General features: G+C 43.1%; 1 protein-coding gene across 4 annotated transcripts in view; it reads left to right on the forward strand.

Annotated features, from left to right (window-relative positions):
- The first annotated feature begins 211 nt into the window (after positions 1-211).
- CRHR2 (corticotropin releasing hormone receptor 2) overlaps positions 212-25,211 on the forward strand; it is a 163,496-nt gene continuing 138,496 nt past the window's right edge. For 2 of the 4 annotated variants that reach the window (XM_026097359.2, XM_064505688.1), the window contains exons 1-2: positions 212-309; positions 13,362-13,455. In XM_026097359.2, the coding sequence (XP_025953144.2) occupies positions 244-309; positions 13,362-13,455 (160 nt within the window). In that variant the 5' untranslated portion in view covers positions 212-243. Of the gene's footprint in view, positions 310-13,361; positions 13,456-14,329; positions 14,443-25,211 lie in introns of those variants that run through there. The other 2 variants (XM_064505689.1, XM_064505690.1) reach the window with 1 other exon arrangement.

Below are 25,211 nucleotides of genomic sequence, written 5' to 3' on the forward strand. Positions count from 1 at the left end.
GGGGCGCCTCCAGCCGCCTCCATCCCCGAAGCGTCCCAGGCGGAGGGCGGGTTTGGCTCCCCCGCCCGGCTCCCTCCCTCCCTCCGGGGGGTTTGCCCTGGGACGCGCCGGCGGCGCCGGGGCTGGCTCCTCCGCGGGCGGGCAGGGGTCAAGGGCAGCGGCGGGGGGAGATGCCAGAGCCGGGGCAGCGCGGAGGCTCCGGCTGAGCGGGCAGCGCCGGCCCCGGAGAGACCCCGCGGCCCCATGGCGGGGCGGGCGCCGCAGCGCAGCCTCCCGGCGGCGGCGGCCGCCGCGCTCCTGCTCCTGCCCGTAAGTGCCGAAGCCCGCCGGGGCCGTGGAGGGGGTGGCGCGGCGGGGGGAGCAGGGAAGGAGGGACGGGGACGCCCCACGACTGCGGGGAGCCCCGCGGTCTTTGAGGGAGCGGTGGCTGCGCCCCCTCACACGTCGCGCCCGCCGCCGGGCGCTGAGAGACCCCGTCCCGGGGGCGTTACTCGCTCCCTCAGTCTCCGGGCAATGAGAGACCCCGTCCCGTGGGCTGTTAACGGCTCCCTCACGGGTCCCGCCCGCCCCGAGAGACCCCGTCCCCGGGGCCGTTAACGGCTCCCTCCCCGACCCCGCCCGCCCCTGAGAGACCCCGTCCCGGGGGCCGTTAACGGCTCCCTCACGGGTCCCGCCCGCCTCTGAGAGACCCTGTCCCGGGGGCCGTTAACGGCTCCCTCCTCGACCCCGCCCGCCCCTGAGAGACCCCGTCCCGGGGGCCGTTAACGGCTCCCTCACAGATCCCGCCCCATCCCCGGGCGTTGAGAGACCTCGTCCCCGAGGCCGTTACCCGCTCCCTCACGGGTCCCACCCGCCCCTGAGAGACCCCGTCCCGGGGGCCGTTAACGGCTCCCTCACAGATCCCGCCCTTCCCGGGCGCTGACGGACCCCGTCCCGCTGGCCGCTCCCGCAGTCTGCAGGGCCTGGGCGACCCCATCCCGCAGGCCGTTTCCCTGCTCCCTCACAATCCCGCCGCATCCCTGGGCGCTGGGAGACCCCGTCCCGGCGGTGGGTCACCGCTGGGGGCGACGCGGTCCCCTCAGAGCCCCCGGGCTGAGGCGTGGGTAGCCCCTTGTCAGCGAAGGAGCTGCTTCCCCTCTCCCCATGCCCCGACTCCCTTAGCAAAAAGGCCCAGCGTGGGCACTCGCCTGGGGTCGCAGCGCCAGCCCCGAAGGCTGTCCCTGCCCCACACGAAAGGCGTTTTCCTGCCACCTCCCCACTTCAGCGGGAGTGCGAGTGGCCCAGGCGCTTCCCTTCGTCCTCAGCCTCTCACCCACAGCCAGCCTCCCTCTCCTCGCCGCGTGTGCTCAGTTTCCCATTACTCCTTCACCTTAGGGATCAGCAAACGGTGGTGGCGAAGGACAGGGCTCGGCCCACGCACCCAGCACAGTGGCTGCTCCGTGGCCTGTGTCAGCCTGGACTTAAAAAATCTTTCCCAGCCCACGCTCCAAAGTTGGACCAACTTTTTTGGTGGCTTGTTTGAGTGATAGTGTGTGAAGTGATACCTGCAGAGCAGATGTGAGAGATTAAGCAGGAGCTGCATTGATCTTGCTTGTAATTTGTTGTGGCTGTTCCTGCAGCATTAAAAAAGCGGCAGTGAGCCTTCTGGCTTGTAGCACAAGTGGCTCATCTTTAATATCCCCTTAGAAAAAAGGAAGAAAAGCTGTTTTATTTCCTCCTGTTCTATCTTGTCTTGTTATCTAACTTTACAAAGAAGGGTAAAGGGAAGCCGGGTCTCGGAAAGCAAAAGGCTCGAAAGGAAAACAACAATTTCTTGTTAAGAGCTTTGCAGTAGCTTTCTTGATCTTGGAAGACAAAGTATTTTCTCAGCTTCGCCAATGTCTTTTTTGCCAGTCAGGGATCAGGGCACATGGGATCAGAGTGGCATGAGTCTACACACTTGCTATTTTCAATTCCAAACCCCATTTCTTCCTAGTCTCCGCTTCTGCCTTCTTCTGTTCCAGAGTTGTTTCCCCTTATTGCTCTCCCCAGGTCCAGAAAAACAGTTTATGTTTTAAACTGTGAGGGACTTCTTGCCAGTGAGGCTGACAGAGCCAGAGGTACCCAGAGTTCCCAGGCTAATCCCTTTTCAATGAATCAAAAAACATTATGTGTTTCCCCTCCAGATGTAATCTGTGGACAGATTTTCAGTTTTCTGTAGCTTTGAATTTGGATTATTTCTGTAAATTTTGGTGGTTGGCTTGTTTCCCTAAAGACAAAAAAACTTCCTTGAAAGGAAGATTTTGTTTTTAAAGTAGTGAGGATGAAGAATCAAAATGTCATTTGCAGAAGATCCTTTTATTCGGAGAGAAAGGTGTATTTGGAGTATATTCTGAGTGTGTTTATATGGAGGAGCATGTTTGGATGTAGCATACTTGGGTCTAATACAGACTCGTGTGTATGTTTGTGGTATATGTTGAGATAATGTACTGGAATGCCATCTTCAGCCTTATGTATAGGACACTTGTTGCTCCAGCTATAATAAATGCAGAGCCTTTACCCTTCTTTGGGGGATTGTTTTCATCCACGAATGTAACTGGTAGATCTCAGTCTCTGCTTTAAAGCTGGACAAAGCTTTGCACCCAAAAGTTTAGTAGCAACATTTTAAAACTTTGGCTCAAATTCAAAGCTCTTATGTTGATGTTCAACTTGCAAACACTTGTAAGTTGACTTGGAGTCAATGGGTCTATTTACGTTGCTGGATTTGAGAAAAGACGTAGCTGCTTGTGGGAGCAGGCCCTTATATGATTAAGTAAAGCAAGCTTAAGTTTTCACAGCAGCTGAGCAATTGTGTTTTATGGGAACTGCAAGTTTGCAACACTTAAGAAATGAGGCAACTTTCTAGTACAGAATTAGATCTGCCACATGAAAATGCTGGTGCAAGTGATCTGTCAGATTTCACAGGGCTGGTCAGCAGAAGAGTGAAGACTTGCACAGCATGCCCTGAGATTTATGTTCTGTAAAGGGTTTCTGTACATATGATACACTGGAAAATGCATATACTTGAATGTGAAAAACAAACAAACAAACAAATCATAAAACAAAGGCAAATGAATCCTTTGACATTTTGATACAGAGTCCTTGCTGAGCTCACGTATTTGGGGGGAAGGGGAAGGATTTATCAAAAACAAAAGCAAAGCTTGTCATAATTCATATGCTCTCCTAAAACTGTTAAAATAGCCAGAGCAGTTTGGATATATCAGCCAGTGGTGACACGTTAAATAATATTCCTGGTCCGAGACTGCCAAAATTCAGTCCTACTGTGAATTAATGCAGCATAAACGTCTGATCGTGAGAAGTCTCTGCTAGTGTCGTACTTTGGTAGGGTTTAAGTCTGTAGCCATCTTGTGGTAATTACGTTTGAAGGAGACAGTTAGATGCAAGGAAAAAAGGCTGATGTTGATTGACTGGTAGCTTTTCCATGGAATATTTCACTGATATTCATAGTTGTCGTCAGCTAGAAAACAAACAGCCTTCAGCTTTTGTTCATACAAGGCATCTGCTTATATTTCGCTAGTCCATCAATAGCTGGGGAGAAGTAATGACCGAGTCCTCTAAACCCCGTGGCCCTCATATCACAAACTAGGCCACAATTCTTTCTGCCCTGCTTGTTGTGTACCTCCGTTGAAGCTGGAGGAGGAAGACGATGCACAGAACTCGTTTCAGAGCATCTGCTATCAGCTCCACATGTGTTCAGTGTTTCTCTTGTAGCTTACAGCTCTGCTAATAAACTAAAAAGTGCCAGGACCGTTCTCTAGCCTTGAGGCCAAATGCCAGAGAATGGCTTGTGTCTATGCTATTAAACTTTCAACCTCCAAAATGGGGTGACTCTGTGCAAACTGCCTACTGGGCATGGTCCATAGCTCTGTCAAACTCCCAGATCATTCCCAGGAACAGCCTGGGATACTACTGGATGGTTTGGGGCAAAAATGTGGCCAGGCACCATTCTAAAAAATGTAATAGTATAAATGATTAAGTATTTAAAACAGGCCTTGGCACTTACTGATTTATTAGCTTAGATGGAGCATACTGTACTCTCATTGCTCAGGGCTATCAGTGGTGCCCGAGGGAGGTATTTTCCTCTAAGGCACACTCTCCATTGCTTTTAATTCAGCCTTCTTTGTGTTAGTGACTACTGCAGGGCGATGTGATGAGCTGAGATACTCGCAATAAAAAAGTAAGGTAATGGAATGTTATCAAATTTTTAAAGAGTGTGTTCCGTATTTTCTTTTTTGATTTTGTTCTGCCATGTAGGTTATCAAGCTAAATATTTTTAAAATATTACTCCTAGAACAAACTTTTACACATTTCTGGATTTTTTTAATATTTCTGCAATTTTTTTTATTTTTTGGGAGGGGAGTGGAGGAAATTTGGATGGTAAGGATAGGCTACGTTCACTGCCGAATTTGATCATTTTAAGCTTATATCACTTTCAGCTTTACAACCCTGAAGACCCAACAAGGAGCCTTTGGGGAAAAGCTGGTTTACTTTAGAATAAAACTTTATCCAGTAAATGACATTTCTGCAGGAATTCATCCTCCCTGTCTATAAATTGACATGAATAGATCAAATCTTGATTACACATATATCCTTCTATTCTTTTAAGCTATACTAGTTTCATCTGGAATGTAGTCTGTTCTCTCTTCAAGTTCAACCTTAATTCTTGGTGTAAGACTGGTGCTGTCCAACTAGCCACATGGCAGCTTCATTGCCTAGTTCTAGATATTCAATGAAATGTATTAAAGCACTACATAAACATTTTCTTTGCCTCCTTATCTTTCATAAGAATCATCCTTGATAATTAAACACTTCCTGCTGGTTTGCTTTATCAAGTGATTTCTTTATAGAGAACTACTTTCTTTTCCAGTTAATCCTTTTCATCTTAATAAATGTGAAAGTAGCTATATTTGTTTTGAGGTTAAAGTTTTTGGATAAAGTTTTATGTGGTTTTCTTTTTTTTTCTCTCTCTTTGAAGAGTTTGATAAACATTGCTGTCGCCCTTATAAGAAAAGACAAATAGAAAATAGTTGCTTACTGTTGTGGTCAGAATCAGCTAACAAGTGCTATCCTGCAGAAAACAGATGCTTAATGATTTTGTGAATTATGTCCAAATGTGTGAAAATTCCACTTCCAGTTTCTGGTGCGAGTGTATGGGTAGTTCTTAGCTGCTTCCTGCAATGCTCTTTGCAATATAGCCATGTCCTGCTTTTGTAAGTTGGGTAGCAGTCAGTTCTCTGGGTCTGGGGATATTTGGATCAGCTCTCACAAGCAGAAGACCTGTCTGCTCTACGTGATCTTGACAAAGGCAGTGCCACTTTGGAGGCACATGTGGCAGTCACAGTGTTCAGAACAGTTGGTGTTCAGAACAGAAAACTGTTTCAAAGAGATGAGTTTCGATAGCCTGACCTGACCCTTGGCTCAAGAGTACCTCTCCCTGTGCGAGTGAGCCCACGTTGTGAGTCAGTTGCTGGGAGTGTGTTGCTCGTGCCCCTGCACGTCTTGTTTCCCAGATTGACAGCTGTATTGCAGAGCTAAATGGGTGGAAAACTTGGAAGCTGTCCTTCTCTGGGAATGATCAACTAACTGCTTGTGTTTGTTCAGGAACTCAGCTTGTTTTCACTAAGTAAGAAAATCCATTTGGTATGTCGAGAGCTGAGCAGTACTTCAAGGGAGAGCTGTAAGAAAGCAAAACTAATTAAAGCCCTATAAAGTTTTGTGTAATCCTGATTGAATAACTATCCACTCTCTTGATTGTGTATGCAGTGGAAGTAAAATAGTGAATAATGCAGATGGAGATTAAAATACATTAGTTGTCCTTGATGCAATGCTAAACTCTTGCCCTGGTAATAGTAGCTGAAGTGCCAGAGAACTGAAAGGGAGCCTCTTGCCTCTGAGGACTGTGGGGTAATCTCTCTTGTTGTTACCTGAGTTGCTGGGATGCAGGAGGTGTCTTGAATAGTGCTATTTCTGTGTTGTCCTGTGTTTTGGGGGTGCTGTCCTCTAACAGTGGCAGCCTTTCGCGTGGAGAATCAGGGAGGAAGGCGTGAAGAAGGAAGAGGAGGAAAGCAAATAAAAGGAAGTGTGCTGATGAGTCTGAACAGGTTGTCTGTGGGGCTGGCAGCCAGGCTCTGCTCACAGGCATCTCACTGCATGAACTGAAGTATCAATTCCGTTTGAGTGGCAGTAGCAGACTCCCACAGCCCAGCCATAGCTTGGATTTCAGGAGGATCCATGCCAGCAGAAGCAGAGAGATGGACCGTGAGCCAGCTCCAGTGGCTGTACTTTGTAGTGTGGACATCACAGGCGTAACCTTTCTGCTTGCTCAGCTCCAGTCCCCAGGGCTACTTAGAGGAGTCTTGTGCTCATGTTGTTTCCTTGTCTTGGGAGCAAGGTCATCTAGGGACCAGTCTGCTCCTTCTCTTGTCAACTGACCCTGTCAAAGCAGCATGGAAGGCCAGGGTTATCTCTGGCTGCCTGGCAGGCAAGAGTGATGCCTCAGAGCATGTGACAGGATTTTGACTAGGTGAGCTCTAAATCAGATAGAGAGCGGATCTGAAAATGGACCTTTATTCATCCAGCTTTATGTACTGTCTGCTGGGAGATCAGCTGTTTAAAGTCCATCTCGGGGGTCATAGACCTTCCTAAGAGTAACAAAACCCTACTTTCTCAAAGCAAGTATCTTTTCATGAACATTTTCAAATCTTGGCAGAATTTCAGTATTTCTTTATTTCTGCCAGAAAAAAAAGTTAAGAAAATTCTATCTTTGAATATAAAAATAATTTTAAAATACCTTAAATGCTGTTGATAGAGTATCTTCTTTTCATGGCATTTGTCCTAATTTTTGAATTAGTACTTGCCAGCAGGTCAAGGGAGGTGATCCTTCCCCTCTGCTCAGCACTGGTGAGGCTGCAGCTGGAGTGCTGTGCCCAGTGCTGGGCTCCCCAGTACAATAAAGACATGGATTTACTAGAGTGACTCCAGCCAAGGGCCACAAAGATGATTAAGTGACTGAATTATCTGTCATATGAGGAAAGGTTGAGAGTTCTATTCAACCTGGAGAAGAGAAGGCTCAGGGGGATCTTATCAATGTTCATAAGTATTTGATGGAAAGAAGATGGTAAAGAAGGTGGAGCCAGACTCTTCTCGATGGTGCCTTCTCCGGATGAAAGGCAATGGGCACACATTGAAGCACAGGAAATTCTGTTTGAGCATAAGAAAACACTTTTTCACTGTGAGGGTGACAGCACTGGAACAGGTTGCACAGAGAAATTGCAGAGTCTCCATCCTTGGAGATATTGAAAAGCCACCTGGTTCCATACAACCTGCTCTGGCTGACCCTGCTTGAGCAGGGAGTTTGGACCAGATGATCTCCAGAAGTCCTTTCCAACCCAACTCTTCTGTGATGCTGTGATTCTATGATCATAAGAACAGAGTCCAAAATATTAGTAGTATGAATGAAAGAGCCTATAGATTGCTGGTTATTGTTTAAGATACAATCTGTAAACTGTTAACATAATTACAGCACTGGTAGTAAGAAGGGTTTGGGAATAACTGTTATCTGTTATTCTTATTGCCATATGGGTTATATGTCCTAGAATCACAGAATAAAAAAATAATTTAGGTTGGAAGGGATATCTGGAGGTCTCTTGTATAGCCTCCTGCTCAAAGCAGGGCTAACTCCAGATCCGGCTGCTCAGGGTTGAGTTTTGAAAATCTGCAAGGATGGAGGTTCCACAATATCTCTGGACACCTTTTCCAGTGCTCAGCCACTGTCATGGTGCATAATTTTTTCTTCAGGTCCAGTCAGGATTTCCCTTGCTGCACATTGTGAACATTGCCTCTTGTCCTTTTGCTGTAAAATTCTGAGAAGAATCCAACTCCTCTATAATTTCCCTTTAGGTAGTGACAGACTGTTGTTTGATCTTCCCTTGTTCCAGTCTTGGAGTCCAATTTCACTGTGATTTGTGTTTTCAGATACAGAAGCTAAAACTGGGCTCTAGCCCCAGAGAGCTAACAGTTTAGAAAAGAAGCAATGGATGAAGAGAAAGAGAATTAAGAAAGAGACAGAGGGGGCACTAATCATCAGCAGTGAATTATCATGACATCTTTACTGAAAGGAACATTTTATGGAGGACATCGAGGTACCATTAGGACTATTACTACTATGAGGAATAGTAGAGCTACTATTGCTGACATTCTGTGAACTGCGACAGCTGATATCACTAGCTGATTAATGCCTTGATCCAGAATGGGAGATTGTAAAAAAGTTGGAGGTATGTTGGCAGAGGTCCTAAAAAAGGATGAGGAGCTCAAATTTGATAAGCTAGAAATGGTGGGAGCTGTGAAGGGAGGCCTCAGAGTGTAGTGATGGTGTGATGAGGTTGGATGGATGAGTGGTCTTCGCAGGGACTATTCAGGTAGATAAAAGTTTTCCTGAGGGAAGTAGCTGATATACTGTGCTGAGATTAACTTTAGTAAATGAGATTTTTAAGTTTGAGCTAGTCACCCTGGGTTCCCTGTGTGGCCAGTAGAGAGTTGTCTGTGGGTCCAGTGCATGAGTCATCTCATCCTAAAGTGGATGTTTAAAATAAGGTGACGGATTGTGCCTTGACAGTGCTTTTTTTTTCCACCATGTATCCACCGAACATAATGGGTTCTGAGGTAGCTGAGTGAGGTGAATCATATGTGAAATGCTGAGGGGATTCATAGTGTGGGGTTGAAAGAGTTGGCAAGAATTAGTCATGGTCTTGGTGTGAAGACCTAGCAAAAGGGCAGACATGAAGACAGGAGCAGTTTGAAGGACTTGCTCCCCTTCCAGATGCTGAACATGATATCCACAAATATCCTGGGGACTTAAGAGAGAAACTCTTCAAGTGTGTGGCCTGAAAAATCTTTCCACTAAATAATTTTATTTGAAGATAGCTGTAGCCCATGGTTCAAATGTTATTTTACTCCTTCTTGGTATCTCATGTTGCTTTGGGAGGGCATAGAGATTTGACTGGACAAGCTCTTCTGATTCCTGCTCCATCAATTAAGGGGCTTAGGAGGGAAGATGGGTGGATGGCAATTGTCTCCCCTTACTTTGATATGCTCAAATCTATGCCTGTAGTGTAGGTTAGTCATCTAAGCTAGGCATAAGCACCTTCCTGACATCATTCATGCCATTGCTGTAGATCTCTGTCTCAGGAGTAGGAAGTGCTTTGAGTTTAAAAGGAGCATCGATGGCGAATTTAGACTGAGGCCTAATTTTTGTGTTGCAGTGGAGATGTGAGATGGATCCTTCTCTTGTCAGCTATGATGTGAGCATGTGTTGTGATCTATAACTATACAAAATTATTCATTGCTGGAAGGTCACTTTATCTTTTTGGTAAATGAAAGAAAACAGGAGCACTCCAGATAACTATATAAGATGGTGATATGTTCCTGTCTTCTGTAGCCAGCACTGCTAAGAATGTTTTCACCTATCTTTTTGTATTTAATGTTTAAAAACAGTTTAGGAAGGATTCATTTTATTCAACAGATATATCCTCAGTAGAAATTCCTACATATAAATTAGTCTGTCCTTGTAATGGGTGGGACCTAGCTAATGCAGTCAATGTAGATCAAGGCCTGACTCATTTCAACTTAAAATTTTAAAATACAGCAGATGAACTGCACCTGAAAAATTCCTATTTCTCTCCCTACACTGTAAAGGGAGCCCTGAGTGATCAGCTCAGCTGTTGCTCTCTTTATTTTGGAGGTCTGAGCTAGTTGAGATAAATTCCACAGTCTTCCTGGTCCTCTGATCAAATGCTGATACAGTTCCACAGGATGGGCTTCTCTAGGTCCTCACAAGTACTAGATCCTACATTTTTTGCAAAGGAGAGTTTTTACTCTCCTATTTTGAGACTAGGTCTCCAGTGTTAACACCTCTGATTTTTTCAGCATGCCACCAGCAGATATTTTACAAGGGGCTACAACAGCATTTTCTAAAAAGTTGTTTTTTTATCAGACAGCTAGAATATTATATTTAGGAATTCTTATGTGAAAGTGGGAAAGCAGAATGTACGCATCTGTCCATGTTTGGCAGCATTCACTGCCTCCCTAGCTTCACTCCCTCCACTGAGCAGCAAATGTTGCAATTTCATGTGCCATCCTTTCCCACTTCAGCTCTTTCCCTCAGTTTTCATTCATGCTGACTTCATCCATTTTACTTCTCGTTATTGCTAGATATTTAAACTTACAAGAAGCTGTCCATTGTATGCATGCCTATACTGACTGTTTTAGATCATATTCATAACTATTTGGACTTGTTTATATGACTGTAGCTCTTTCTAGTATGAGAGAAGAAATCAACCTCTCTCGCACAGGTGGATCACAATGCAACTTTGTTTTCTCTATACCACTACTTAGAAGAATGCAGTAATCTTACAGATCAGGACTCTGTGCTAATCATGGTTAAAATTAAGGTCCACTCTAATTTGCATGAAACAACCACAAATTCTGGTAGGAACTGAGAGGAGGCAACACTGCATTGGGTCAGACATTTGTCTATGCCCAGGGCTCTCCATATGGATCCATTGAGGTATGTTATATATGGTTATATATGTTATGTAATGTTGAATATGTGTATCTATGACTTCATGTTAGTAATTCATGGAAGTACTTGCATGACAGAGAACAAACTGTGCATAAACAAATGTCTGCGGGATTGAGGCCATTCCATGGGCATTTTCAGAGGAAGAGCACTAGTGTCTTGAGACTTCTCAAGTCTCTCAGATTCTTGCCCTTTTCACCTGCCCTTCCCATATCTAGAGGTGATCTTATGGCAAGTTCCTCTAATGGTGTCTTGTAGCGGTATGCCCTCTGACAGAGAAGACGACCTTTCATGGATGAATGAAGTGCAAAGGCCATCGTCAAGGGGAAGGGTCTGAACTGACCATGAGGGAGGCAGGCAGTGATGCACTAGAACAGTTCATCCACCTCTTTCCTGAAAGCCCTCTCAGGTGTGAACAGGAAGTGGGCCGAAGGCTGGATATATTGTTCTGGAGAGTCAGCACTGGCCTGAAGACTATTATTTGGTGCTCCTGCTTTAGAACATAAGGGAATCCTTTCTCCTTAATCTCTGACTTAGTGTATTATTTCTATTTTTTCATAAATGTCCATAGTGGCTCATAGAAATTAAGAGAGATATTTCAGCACATATTTCAGATTAATGTGCAAGACCGTCTAGAACTGACTCGGGAAGAGGACTTGGGACAGGACGTGTCTTAAGAGGAAGTGCAGTTTGAGTAAAGTAGTGCCTTAGTTACTGAAGGCAACTAATATTTCAATAAATATATACAGTCGCAGGCCCAGTTCTTTATCTTTAAAATTATGCGTAACTTAGATCTTTCTTTTTTTTTGCTGTTCTCATTGTTTAAGGGTTTTGTTTTTTGGCTTTGTCTGTTTTAAATATAATTTATAAAATTAGTGTTACACACAAGAAAGCTATTTGTTATGGTAAGTGGAGAGAAAATGAAAGCAAAAGTAACATAATATGTGGAAGGCGTTTTTCCTGTTAGCCAAGTGAACCTAAGTTGACCCTAAAGCAAATGTGACATTTAACCTTTTTCGTTCCTACACATGCTGTGCTAAACTTGACCTCTGTGTGTTCTTTCCCATCATCTTATGAAGTGGACAGCTGAACCTGCAGTGTATTTACAGTACATGTAGATGTCTTGAGTTTCTTCTTTGAAGTGTGAGACAGTGCTTTGGCCTGTGAGGTAGCAGAGGGGGGGAGACATAAGGGAAGAAGTGCCTGTGCTATGTCATGACATGACCACTAGAGACTCTGCTTTCTAGCTGACTCGGTTGAGTACAGAGCCCTGTGAGATGGCATCTGCTCTGGCTGCAGCAGTGCTGTTGCCTTTCCCTGACTTGTTGCCTTGACCTGAGCATGCATGGTCAGTAGCCTGGAAGGATTTGCTATGGGAGGCAGGAGTTCGAGTCTCCCTGGGGGAGAAAAAAATGGATTCACCATGTTTATTTGACAGGAATAAAATCTGGGAAGGGCTTTTTGTTTGTATTTCAAGACTTCGTATTTTGTAACATACCAGGAAAGTGAGAAATGTATAAAAATGTTATTGTACAAAGAATAGCTGCTCTTTAGAGACTAACACTGCTGATGAATTCTATTGCCATGATTGTTTATTCCACTGCTTATTAAGTGATGAGGAATTCAGTGACATAAAAAGTTCTGCAATCACTTTAAAGCACTGAAATGTAATGTCAACAATCAAGGGTATGGTCATTTCCTTGAGCAAGAGCTGCCTGTATTATGTTAGAGTCATTCTGCATAAGTAGAAGAACAATTTTGTGCATTTTCAAGGTTTTATATCCCCTCAGAAGTAGTCAGGAAGCTTTTACTTCAGTCTGAAAATGGAAGTTTCTGTTAGTGATGTGTCATTCTTGAATTTTCTGATCACTTTTAGTTCTGCCATTCTTGAAGTTCTGCTCTTGCTCCCAGCATCATCCCAACTCAGCTGTACATTTAGATGTATGGTTCAGCGGGCTACCTCTCCTCTGTATGCAGTGGACACTTCTGTAATTTCACCTTTCACATATTCCTTGTCTTCACGTCTAAATATGTTTCCTAAAATCTAGTTTGTTATGTACTGTTTTGCCTTACCAAACCTGCAGCTTTCTTGAAGTGCTCATGCTGATGTTGCTGCTCTCTTTTTCACTAGTGCTTGACCTCAGAGGAGAGCTCAGCACTCCGAATTCTGAGGGTCAGAGACTCCTGTGTTTCTTACCGGGTAACAAGAGCCAAGGATCACATTACAGGGATGCCTGCTTTTCCTATACAGTCAATAGAAACACTTTCCTAAAGCCTTCTGAATTGTTCTTTGGCAGTTCCTGTCTCTCCTTCTTCTCCGTGCACAGACCTTTAGCACCTATGTAGACATTTAAAGTTAATTGAGATAAATTCCACATACGGTCTTGAGTGGGGTATGATTCATCTGCTATGTTTTAGGCATATACTTTAAGGCAAGATAAATTGTGTCCTGAGCTTTCATGCTATTGAGTGGGTTAAGCCCTGGGGGACAAGAAGAAGCCCAGGGTAGATAGTTCCTACCTAATGCAGGTGTCTGCATTTAGTCTTAGGAACACCACCTGATGTCATGGAGCTAAGCAAGTGTAACCAGAAATGTTCTCTATATTGAGGGGTGTCTGTATGTGAACCAGTTATGAATGGGAATGGCTGTAAAAATACTGGCGATTGTTCTACTCATAAATGAGAAATTCTGCCGTTCTCTGCTGCTTTACTGTTTGTTTTGTTTTGTTTCTCTCTGTTCATTCAGATAGTTCTCCACTGTGAATCTTCTGTGAACTTGCCCTTGTCTGTTCTGCTGGAAAAGTACTGTGAAGCTTTGTCAGCCCGCACCAATATAACAGGTATTTATTTCTCTTTCTCTGTGGCTTCCTGTTACTGTAGGATCTGTTTTCAAAGTGTCCTTGCTCCAGGAACCTCTTTCCCCGCTGAGATAAACACAGTGCCACCAGCCTTGTGTTTTCAGCGGTGAGAATGTACAGTGGTGTGACACAGAAAGAAAGCTTTGAATTTGTCACACCTGGAAACAGCTGCAGATGTACTAATAACAACACTCATCTTTCATAATTTAGTCTGTTGACCTGACCATATCCATTGACTGATCAGTCAGCACATATAATGTGTCTATATTCAGACCGGTCCAAACTCATGCTTCCCACAGTTCTCCAAATGCAGCAAGGGGCATCAAGGCTGGGTAATGAAAGACAGGTGAATGTGTGAGTCATATCTGGCCCTCGTGTGACAATTACTATAGAGACTAAGGTGCTCTGACCAGACTGACAGCTCATCTGAGCTGGAGATGGACCTTGAGCCATCTCAATAAGGTCAGTGGAGTATCTGCCATGAAAAACACCAGTCCTTCAATTCAAAACATTGTACGAAAGCTTAACCTCAAAGCTTTATTACTTTACTGTTTCTATTGCCTGGTTCTACCCTCAGGTTTCCAAAGCCTGAATCTAACTAACTTCTCAGGTTAAGAGAGAAGGATGTTCTGACAGAGAGGTAGCGCAGGAGCACTGAGGGGCACTGGCAGTAGGATGGAGAAAGAAGAGAATATCACAGACTCTCTAGAAGGCAGACAGTAGGAAAGAGTGGGGAGAATATGGGGTCTTCACCTTGCTCATGCCAGTTTTTAAAAGTAGGGCAAAGCACTGATTCTTGTACTGAGATGCTATTGTCTGGCTAAAATGCAACAGTGTGAAAATGATATTGTCATAGCTGTGAAATTGAATCCAGCCATGCTTCAGAAGTGGGAGAGGCACATCCCCAGCTGCTGCTCTGAGGGTGACTGAAGACAGATGCTGCAATGAGTGATACTACTGAGAGGAGAGGTAGGATTATTGCTTTCCCCTGCACACCCTCTTTCCTCCCAGTAAATTCACGCAAAGGAGAAATTTAATCTTGTATGACTGCAGATATTACCATTCAGCCAGTTCTTCAGCCATGAGTGATGACCAAGGAAGTGAGGCTTAAGGAAAAGATAAACTCTTTCTGCGTAATATGTCAGATCAATTGTGCTTTACTCTGACTGTATCAATTCCATCAGGACAATAAGCTGATCTACCTTTATAGTTAAGTCTGAAAGTTTTGTTGCCTTAACTGCCTCTTAATTTGCATATAAATGGGTGCATTGACCTGTATTATGAATCTAGCCTGAGCTCTGCAGCTTGTGCCATTGCCAACCAGGAAGCAACCCTGCCTCATGTGATATTTTTCCTTGTGTTAATTTTATTGATCATCCATTCCATTCTGTAGCTGAAAACAAAGGAAAGATTGATGAAATTTTGTGAAAACTTCTATAATTTTGTATCCTTCCTCCAGGTGTTCTTCGCCTCTTTAATATTTTTGTAAATATTATTGTAAATCTTTCCATTAATTCCTAATGTGCCTTTTGTTCTTCCCTGTCCAGAGATTTTATTGCAGAAACTAAATTTCACACTAGGCTGTCTTAAAAGTTGGCAAACAATTTACTTCTCAATTGTTGGCATAAAATAATTTTCTGGGCTGTTTACATGATGCGTGAACACAAGGAATTTTCTCAGTCTGAGTGCAACTACTATAATACCATTTTCATATGAAAAGGGAAGAGAGAAGTCCCAGAAGCCTCTCATATTGCACTATTATTGTAAGGTATCAGTGATCTGAAAAGCAAAGCACTGCTATGAAATTAATGAAATCTGATTGTTACATGGAGACAGTCGAACATACTGCTTTTGTAGAACATATCTTCCGATGAAGCTCTTTCTGCAGCCTGCTTCAACATCCTGTGAGCCTGTATTCTACTTTGAGCAAGGGCTTACATATGTGGTAAAACCCTAAGCCGCATAAGTGAAGGGTATAAGGCATAAGCATGAAGTCAACTTTGGGAAATACGAGGGGCAAAAATTTGTTCTTTTGCTTAACATGGACCAACATACTCTTATCAATGTGGTGACTTACTTCATCCTAAACTAGGGTCTAAAATTGGGCAGAAATATCATGCTTTTGAAATGATTTTCTTTAAAAGGAGCCAAGGATAACAAGCTCCTATCAATAACTCTACATTGTTAATGCCCCAAAAGAGGTAAGCTGAATCTCACCCTGCATCCAGGTGAGAACTGTAGGCACTTTCAAGCCTTGTAACAATAAGACTGTGTAACATTGAATCATTGGCATGTTCCATCCAGCAAGGTGGAGGTGTAGAAGCAGACCAAAGAGTCTGCAGTGTCTGAACCCATGTGCTTTCTCACAGTGCAGGTACAGACTTTTAGAGAGGAAAAATCAGCTAAATCCCCCCAAAGGCAGCCATCTAGAACAAATGTTATTTATAGCTGGGAGAATGGTAAACATTAAGTTTTGGGATTGGTTATGTTATTTTCCTTGTCTGTTTTCCAGGCCATGCTGTTACATAGTCCAATATGTTGATTTCCTCCCTCTATAATTACTAACTCCCCCCCTCCCCCCCAAAAATTTCACGCTAAGTGTCACAAACAGATGGCATAAAATGATTTTTAGAATCTCATATATGTGTAAGTTTTCTGAATCACCAAGTGAATAAAAATGTAATTTCAGTCTGAAGTGATTTAAACCAGCCAATGCTTTTAACAGGTGAAAGGTGATATAACTCATTCTCTTTTGGGGGCATTGTTTCCTTGAAAATCCTTGGTATTTTCATGATTGCTTGGGTGTAACATTTGTGCTTGATGGGAATGCATGTGTGTGTAGGTGTAGAAATGAAGAGGAATTACATTTAATTCTTTGCTTTCATATATAAGGGGAATTTGTTGAAATGGCAAGATTTTTCTGTAGTAACTTAGTTGAAGATGTTCCAGATGTACTCTCTGATATGGTTTGACTAGAATTATAGTAATCTCAAGGATGACTGGACGACAATAATTCTGTATGTGTGTATGATACATGCACTGAGTCATGGCTTGAATTTTTATAGGAATTCAGAGGAAATGGGTCATCTGTTCACACTAATATTCCATGGGTTTTGTCATGCTTCCCTTCACATCCTTTGAGATTCCCATCTTATATATCTTCACAAGAGACAACTAGTCTTGGCTTATATCTGATCCTACTTGCTTTTAATCTCCATGGAAATCTTTTGATCCTACCTTTTAGTCCATTGGCATGTTTGGCCAAGCAAGTGAATCTTTAAGACCTTGTCAAAGGATGACTCGTCTGAAAACAGGAATTTACTTTGAAAAAAGTAAACAGGAAGTAGATGGCTAGTGCTACTGTGCTGATTTTATCAATATAAGAATTATTTTCTCTGTTTTCTCTCTCCTTCTTACCCTTCACTCACTTTGTACATTGTAATTTATATTTACAGTGTTTGAGGCTATGCAAATGATCCAGTAAAGGATAGGTAGCAGTAGATCATGTGTGTCATACATTTCATTTCATGATGTGCAGGAATTCACTTAAAGTAAAAATGATTTGTTACTCCTGGTGACAGGATCTTCTTGAGGTGGAGGTTGGTTCCTTATCCTGGTTCTGGTCAATTTGTAGTATGGTGAAAGACTGGCATACCACAGAAGCAGTCCAGAATTGCTGGTGGTGCAGGATTCCACCTATTCAAACTGTGGAGTATACCACTGTGATGTTGTCTTCTCAAGTCTTTGGAGAAGCTCTGGTAGAGGGAACAAATCAGTGGTGGTAGGAAAATTATATCCTGAATGGATTCCAACACATGGCTTGTCAAAGATGCTGGTGAAGTCTCCAACTATGCTGACATCACTTGGAGATTACCATAATTTACCCTGTTGCTGGGCCAGTGAGTTATACTAAGATTTTCTCCAGCATTCACAATAGCATAAAACTGGGAAGGTATGAAAGAAGCCTGTTTTCTTATTCTTTGTTGAACCTTAATGAATCTCATGCAATACATCTAAGTTAGCACTATTCCTCCTGGGCAGGCACTGACCAAAGCAAGGTCCATTCAAGAGAAGAATCTGTGAAATCACCTGCCATTCTCGAGCATAAATCAAACTTCCTGTCTAGTCACTGTCACACATCAGATAACTTCTTAATATGGTTATCAGTGTTAAGCTGCTAAGACAGCTTCTTGCCTAGAGCTTTCATGTAAACCAATCACAGATGTCCTCAGCTCCTCTAGAATAAGTCATAACCACTTTTCAGGGGAAACTGCTCAAATGTATGTTAGACAGCAGTAATAACTACCTGGGAGGGAGAGAGACAGCATGTGTACTCACATCTCTGCAGGTTAGTTTTGTAAGTACATGTCGAAAGATAGTATGTAATAGCTGTGTGTTTGCCACCACAATCTTTGTCATTCTAGCTTAAATTAATGAGATTAAGCTACAAAAGTAGAACTGCTTCCTATGTAACAAATGTACACATATATATACACATAAAAATGTGTGTATATATACATATATATATAAAAGTATGTATAAGGTCATTTCAGACCTTTGCATTCTGCCTGGAGATCATGGATCTGATCTGTTTCTGGCTGTGAAAAGTACATGTGCATTTGTTTGGGCTGGGGGCAAGTATATGGATATACGTATGTGCGTGTGGTGGTGACAAAACCAAATAAACTGGAAAAAAAGCATCCTAAAATGTGAGTTTCTTGCTGAAATGAAAATTTGAAGCATTTCTTTGCAGAACCTATTAAATATGTAATTTAATTTTGCCACTGTTTTAAACATTACATTCATATTAATGTGATTTTGAAATATTCATCTGCATAGACAGAAAAGTAAAACATGGTAAAGCTTCATTTTGAATGTTAAAAGCTGTCCAGGTTAATTTTTTTAGAAAATTATTCCCCATCATTTTGGCCAGAAAAAGTTTGCAGACTTGCTGGTATGTTTGTGCAGAATTCCTGCCACCCTAAAACTGACCATTCACTACAGTGCTTTTATTTTTATTATTTTTTGTTTTGATGATGTCCCCAGGCAGATCCGAGCTAGGCACAAGTGCAGGTGGCTCTAAATAACTTCTGTAATTCTTCTGGGAGGTAATGGGCATTGCAGACTCTGAGAAGGGCTCCTCTCATCTTATAGCTTTATTCAAACAAAATCTGAGATTTCTAGGTTTTGTTTATGGATGATTTATCTGTGCTACTTTACTGGAAATGGATATCTTATCTGCAGCTAGATGACTTTTTTTTTCATTTGGATTCTTCATACTGTGTTTATTTCTAACCCAGGAGCAACATGGCAACATTGCCTTTTTTAAGGCGAACTCCATGCAATTGCCTGTTGGAAGGGCAGTGTACTTGTGTGTGGTGTGTTCATCTATGCTGAAGATACTGAGTTTGAAGTTGTTCAATGAAAACTTGCTAAACAGGGGATTAACTTGACCAGCTGAGATTAGATCTTACTCTTGGTTGTTCTTTCTTTATTCTGTTTGGGAGTTCCACTGATAGTGAATTACGGCAGGTCAGACAAGTGTGACTGTCTTGTGCTAACATATGTTTCAGTGTGTCTTTGTATCCTGGTCATTGTGCCACCATCCTGATTTGCTATGAATACAGGTTTGGTTGAGTCATTTTTACTCATTGCATGTATGGAGGTTGCTTCTATGAACCGGGCATATGGGACTGAACCTGGGGCTTCAGTGCAAAAGGCAATAGGTGAAACTGGAGATGCTTAGTTGCCAGTGTGCTGGTACTGGGGCTCTCATTGACTCATATGGTGGGATTTACCTCACAGATTACATATCTGAATGTGTTTACATGTAAGAAAAGTGCCAGAGATCCCCTTATTGTCAGTGGGGGGGGGGGGGGGGGGGGGGAATTTAGTTGCCCTCATGTCAGTGCCCAACACCATTTGAGATGCTCTGGGGTATCCAGGACGTGGAGGGCTGGCAAATATGGCACAGAACCTACAAGAGACCTGTGCCATCTGGAGTAGCAGCTGCTGGGTGGACAGATATCTCAGGGCACCTCTAATGGCACTAGATACCATTATATTCATCTGAATCCTACCCCAGCTCTCCATTGACTATTACTTGACCATAGATATTCAGCTCAGTCTGGACAGCCCTATGTAGACACCTCTGCGTAAGAGTTCCATAAAAATCTGCAAATTGAATTCCATAAAGTCTTTAGTCTGCAAAAATGGAAGATGTAACCCACATTTCTGGCTCAAAAGTGTATAGAGTTGGAAATCTCTGACAAGATGATTTCATGAAGTTGCTGTGGCCACCAATGGAAAAATGTTTTGTCTTGATGCCCCTGATGCTCAGTGCACACAGGCTGTAGATTTTGCTTGTCTGACTGTTGTTAATTTTTAATAGGCAATTTCAACTGATTAATCTTTTAGTAGATGAAAGTTTCACTACAAACAAACATATTCTATAACTGGCTTTTTATCCAGAACTGCATAGGTGAGACAGTGCCCAGAGGCTCATTTATTTTTGTGCATTGCACTATTCTATTTCTTAGAGACAGAAAATTTGGCCAAATTACATCTCTAAATATCCCTCCACATTAATGGCATGGCAGCAATTCTCACTGTTTCCCTTCTGATTTTCCCAGCAGGTCACATCAGTGATCACTTCCATTTATAATGACACATGCTATTCATTTTAACTTGTGCTTTGCAGTCTTCACATCAGCCTGCTGGCTGAACCTACGTACTCGTTTACTCCTGCAGCTGCGAGTGGGGCAGCTAGGAATGTGCTTTCATCACATCGACACAACTCAGTTACTGCTTACAGGCATAAAGTTAACCTTGAGCATCAGCGTCTGCATGATTAAAGCCTAGGCGAAGGACACAGGCAGTCTTCCTAGCACTTCCTATTTTCATATGCCACAATAACACTATCTAAATAGAGGTGATGATGGTGCTTTACTTTCTCACTGCCTCAAATGACATACCAGTCAGTCTAGCACTGCTTGCTTGTGCTTCCCAAAATAAAGCTGATTGCAGTGTGTGTTGTTGCACACTTTATATCACTGCCTTATAATTTGAGAAAATGGCATTTCTCAAGTTTGAGACAGTTCCAAACTGGGGGGTACATAGAAGCTCTCACATATTAAGAAACTGTGTTGACAGTCCAGTAAGTACTGTGTTCTACTGGAAAAGATCATTTGCTGTACAGCAATACTATTTACTGTGTGGTTTTTAAAAATGATTTATGGATGAGCTATATAAACATATCTGAAGCTTCCCACAGTTACTCCAGGTGCCCAGAGGATGACAAGTTCTTACAAAATTCACTGCAAAGAAGTGCTGAGCTGACTAACTGACTGACGGGCAAAGCACCTCCTGGATTCACCTCCAGATTAAGACTATTGAAATACATATATTTTCACTTCAGTCAGTTGTGCAGTGCCAAGATCATTTGCAAGGATTTTAGAGGATTTAACAGCTTCCTGGGTACTGGGGGGAACTGTGGGAAGATGTTTGGGGACCAGTCAGTATTCAAGTGGTAATACTTATTTCGTCATGGCCAAGGTAACAAGCCACCTGCCTCTAGTTGTTGGCTATAGTCAGATATATAGCTATACTTAGACTAGTTATGTGAGGATAAAAGAATCAGGGGACTTTGGACAGAAGAATTTTAGCTGAATAGGAGGGAGTTTAGGGACAATCCTTAATTTCAAGTCTCTGAGAAGGTATGATCTTAATCTCCGTGTGTCTTAAGCCCCTGTGTGTAAACTGATGCATGCTAGCACTGCCTTACATCACTAACATCTTCTGAATGCCAAAAAGGAGAGGTTGTAAAGTGCTCAACTATTATAGTGATGAGAGCCACATAGAGAAGCTTTTTTTATATATATGTATATATATGAGTAGCTGCTTCTGCCAGTTGGGGTCTGGCTTTTCGTTATAATTCTGAATGAATGAGAAACATGTTTCAGTAAGAGCTTGCTGGCTTGACCATGTCTGTCTGGAGTCACTGAGAAGTCAGGCATGTGGTTCTGAGGGAGGAATGTAGAGCAGTGTTGCTGATGGTATGAAGTCAGGGCAGATCCTGTGATCCCATTAGAGACCAGAATCATTCACCATAATCAACCTGATGGCACTGCCATAGTGGTTCCATGCTGCCAACCTGGGATGCTCTGAAGAGTAAGGAAGGGGAAAAGGAACAGGACAAAATTTTAAAGGAATGAAAATAAGGCAGGCATAGCTGTCCCGATCCAATATCGGGAGGGTTTCGTTACGATCCCAAGGATGAGATTAAGACGCTAAAACCGATCAAATATCGTACAACCTTTTAACTTTATTTTCCACGGAGTGGGGGGAAAATGTGGGGAAAGGCGAAGGGGAGGAGAGAGAGAAAGAGAGAGAAAGGGGGAGAGAGAGAGACAGAGAGAAAGGGGGAGAGAGAAAGAGATATCACCACCCGTGGATCCAGCGGCGTCCCGTTGGTCCTCTTCACCCTGGGTGTAAATTTTAGCGATGCGCGTGCAGTAATTACAACTCGAGCAGGGTCTGACCCTAGGTTCCCGCTGAAAAGTTTGGAGCCAAATCAAGGCAAATTAATTAAATAAATTGTAATGACACGCGTGCAGTAATTACAGCTCGAGTTGGGTGCCTCCGAAGAGGGACCCCGAACAAAGAGATCCCTGGGCAATTACAGCTTTTTCAAATTAAGTTTCCCACCCCTCACGTGGTAGTTCAGACCAATAGTAATTTTTAGGCCTGGGATCTCCTGCTCCTTATTGGGTCTCATCGTTGTTCCTAGGCAGGCTGTTTTTCTCCCTTATCTTTACTGTTGCGGTTTCTGCTGAGAGATGTGTTTTGTTTCCTTGGGTCCCACCCTTGTCTCTCAAGGCACAAACACAAAGAGGTGGTGTTCCAGCACTGCCCCAGCAGTGACAGTAGGTGTTATCTTCCAAGGTCCTGACGAAGAGGATATAATCCAGACCCCCCCCTTAATTAACACTGTTTCAGCAGTGAGAGGAGGCCCTGCTCCCCAGGGTCCTGGCGCCCAAGCAGGCCTTATTTCAAAGCCTTCACATCCTCCCTCCTGGCGTGTGAAGCACAGGAATGCAGACTGCTGGTAACTCCCTTATCTTTCCAGTCTGCACCAGCTCTGGGGCCCTTTCTCACTGAACTAGGGCCAGGTCCCAAAGTCTCTGCCCGATCGTGCCCTGGTTCGGCGCAGGCTCGGTGTGTCCCGGGTGGTCGCAGGGAGACCGTTTCGGGGGTCGCAGCAGCTCAGTCCTGTTTCCGCCGGGGACAGATGGCTTGTTTGGGGTTATGGTTTGCTTGCACCTTATGTACCAAGAAGTGTTTAAGGCAAAAGTTCACTCATCTGTCCGCCACAATAGCTCCTAAATAAAACATGTTACACTGGGGACATGCCACTGAGTTTTATTGTTTATTTCAGAAGAACTGCATACCTGAGTTCTGGATTTGTCACTTCTGAGTGATATGCTCTTAATAGACTCTTGGTATGGAGTGTTGTAATGCCACACTTCACTGAATAGACTTAGATCTTTGGATTTCTGCATTTGGGACAATAAATACCATTTGCCAAATGTGGCTTCTAAATTAGATGTCATTTTTTGTGCACTTGCCAGATAAAAATGTACTCTGTGGAACCTCTCATTTTGTTAAGTTCTGCAAAACAGATGGAGTGCCTTTTCCTTTCGAATGGAATCATGTCGGCAAATCTGGTCTGAAATGAAAACACCTCCTGTCCTTTAAATCAGCATTTCTCTCTGGGTTTGTGGGTTGAAGAGCCCTTTAGGGAGTGAAGTAACCATGTGGCCAATCCAGAGAGTAAGACCACGTAGCAATAGTGATACTACAGACTGCACTTTTTGGAACGTTGAGTGGTTCAAGAGGATGCCTGAAACATATAGTGCTGAAGGATAATTATTTTTAGGAAATGGGAGAGGTGGGCTAGAAAGGGAATTGAATTTTTTTGGTTTCTGATTTCAATAAAATGCTCAACACCTTATGACCCCTTGGCTGAGTTCACTTCCCAGTTCATGAATGAGCTTCTAAACATGCTTTCATTGACAGGCAGTGGTTATCTTGACTTTGCCTTCCTGCTTTTGGCACAATGCATGCTTCCAGGCTGCCTTTGGAGGAGTGCCCTGAGCCACACTCAGAGTCAGATTCATCATATAGACAGCCCAGAGTGCAAATGGGCACCATTCACTTCTCTGTAAAGGTATAATCTTAATTTCTGTGTGTTTCCATCCCTTGTGTGTAAACTGATACATGCTAGCACTGCCTTACTTCATTAGCACCTTGTGACAGTAAGAGAATAGACTGCCCTTCTCCCATCTGCTATTAGCACCTTGCAAGATGTGCTCAAAGAAGCTGTGTGAGAATCAAGTGGGTGGCCTGGAGAAGGGAAAGCAGTTAAGACACAACATACTCATAGGTGCTGTCATGGCTTCTCTGAATCAGGATGTGAATGTAGACAGTGGATGTGAACATAGACAGTGGATCAGAGCTTTAACTTACATAAAGCACCTATTGCAAGCTGGTTGACTTGCAGCTGACAGCTGGTGCCTTCTGATTTAGCTCTCTCCTGCATCACTTGGTCCTCCTTTTCTGGATAAACTCTGTTTTGTATGGGATTGGTTTGCCTTGGCCTCCAACCCTGAAGTTGGGACATCTCATTTTATAGCCATGTGTATGAAGAAATAGTCAAGCACTAAAGCTAGTAAAAATGCAAAGCTGACCCCTAAAGCACTTGCTTTACATTGTAGAGCTTTCTCATTCCATTAAAAAATAAGATCTGTGTGAGGTTTGTTTTGGTTTTTGTTTTTGTTTTTGTTTTTGTTTTCCTGCAGGCATTCATCTTACTCATTAAACTATCAAAGTGTGCAGGCTGGATGTATAAGAAAAAGTTAATGGAAATTGTTAACACAGTCTGTATAAGCCATTAGGACCCGAACTGTGCACTCAGTTCACCCTGCACATGTCTTTACTCATGAAAAAAGACTCAGTCACTATAGCGATACACTCCACTGACTAATGTTGCTCACTTTGATGGAAGTGCTTCTGAAAGTGCACATACCTGTAGCTAAGGGAAGAGACAAATGAGAAACTGATTTCCAAAGGTGTAAATGCTATGTATCTAAACTCCATTAATTTGCTACAGAATTGGATTTCATACCTCTAAATAGTGCTGCTGTAATAAACCTGCAAACCCATTTGTGGATTTGTTTGTCCTCTCTGAAATCCTCTCCAGAACACCGTAGAGAACTGAACCTTTGCTAGGCTCTGGCTTCAGTCTCTTGAAACTACATCTTGTACTGATGTTCCTGTTACATAACACTGAGCATTTAGAAGTTTCTCTCTTGCCTGCTGACTTTGCTAAATATATAGAGGGTTACCACAGAAACCTCATGTTGTTCAGGAAGTCCCCTGAGCTGAAAGATGGAGGCTGGTATCTCCTGTTCCTGTGTTCTTCCTTAAGCATCCACTTATGGGTACTGGAGACAGTAGGTTGGAGTGGATAGATCTTCTGTCAGAAGCAGTATGGCTGTTCTTGTATTTTTAAACATGCCTGTTTTTTCTGTATTGGTTATAGAGGCAGCCTAAGGCCCACTCAGCTGCAGATGTCTTCTTTGCGAAGTCTAGAGTTACAGGAAATTAATCGTTCTCCTAAAAACCTTCTCTTTCTTTGAAAGTATCCCTGAGGTAATTTTGTAGTGTGTGGAAGACTA

Source organism: Dromaius novaehollandiae, chromosome 2 (assembly GCF_036370855.1).
Source record: "Dromaius novaehollandiae isolate bDroNov1 chromosome 2, bDroNov1.hap1, whole genome shotgun sequence".
Classification (NCBI taxonomy): Eukaryota; Metazoa; Chordata; class Aves; order Casuariiformes; family Dromaiidae; genus Dromaius; species Dromaius novaehollandiae.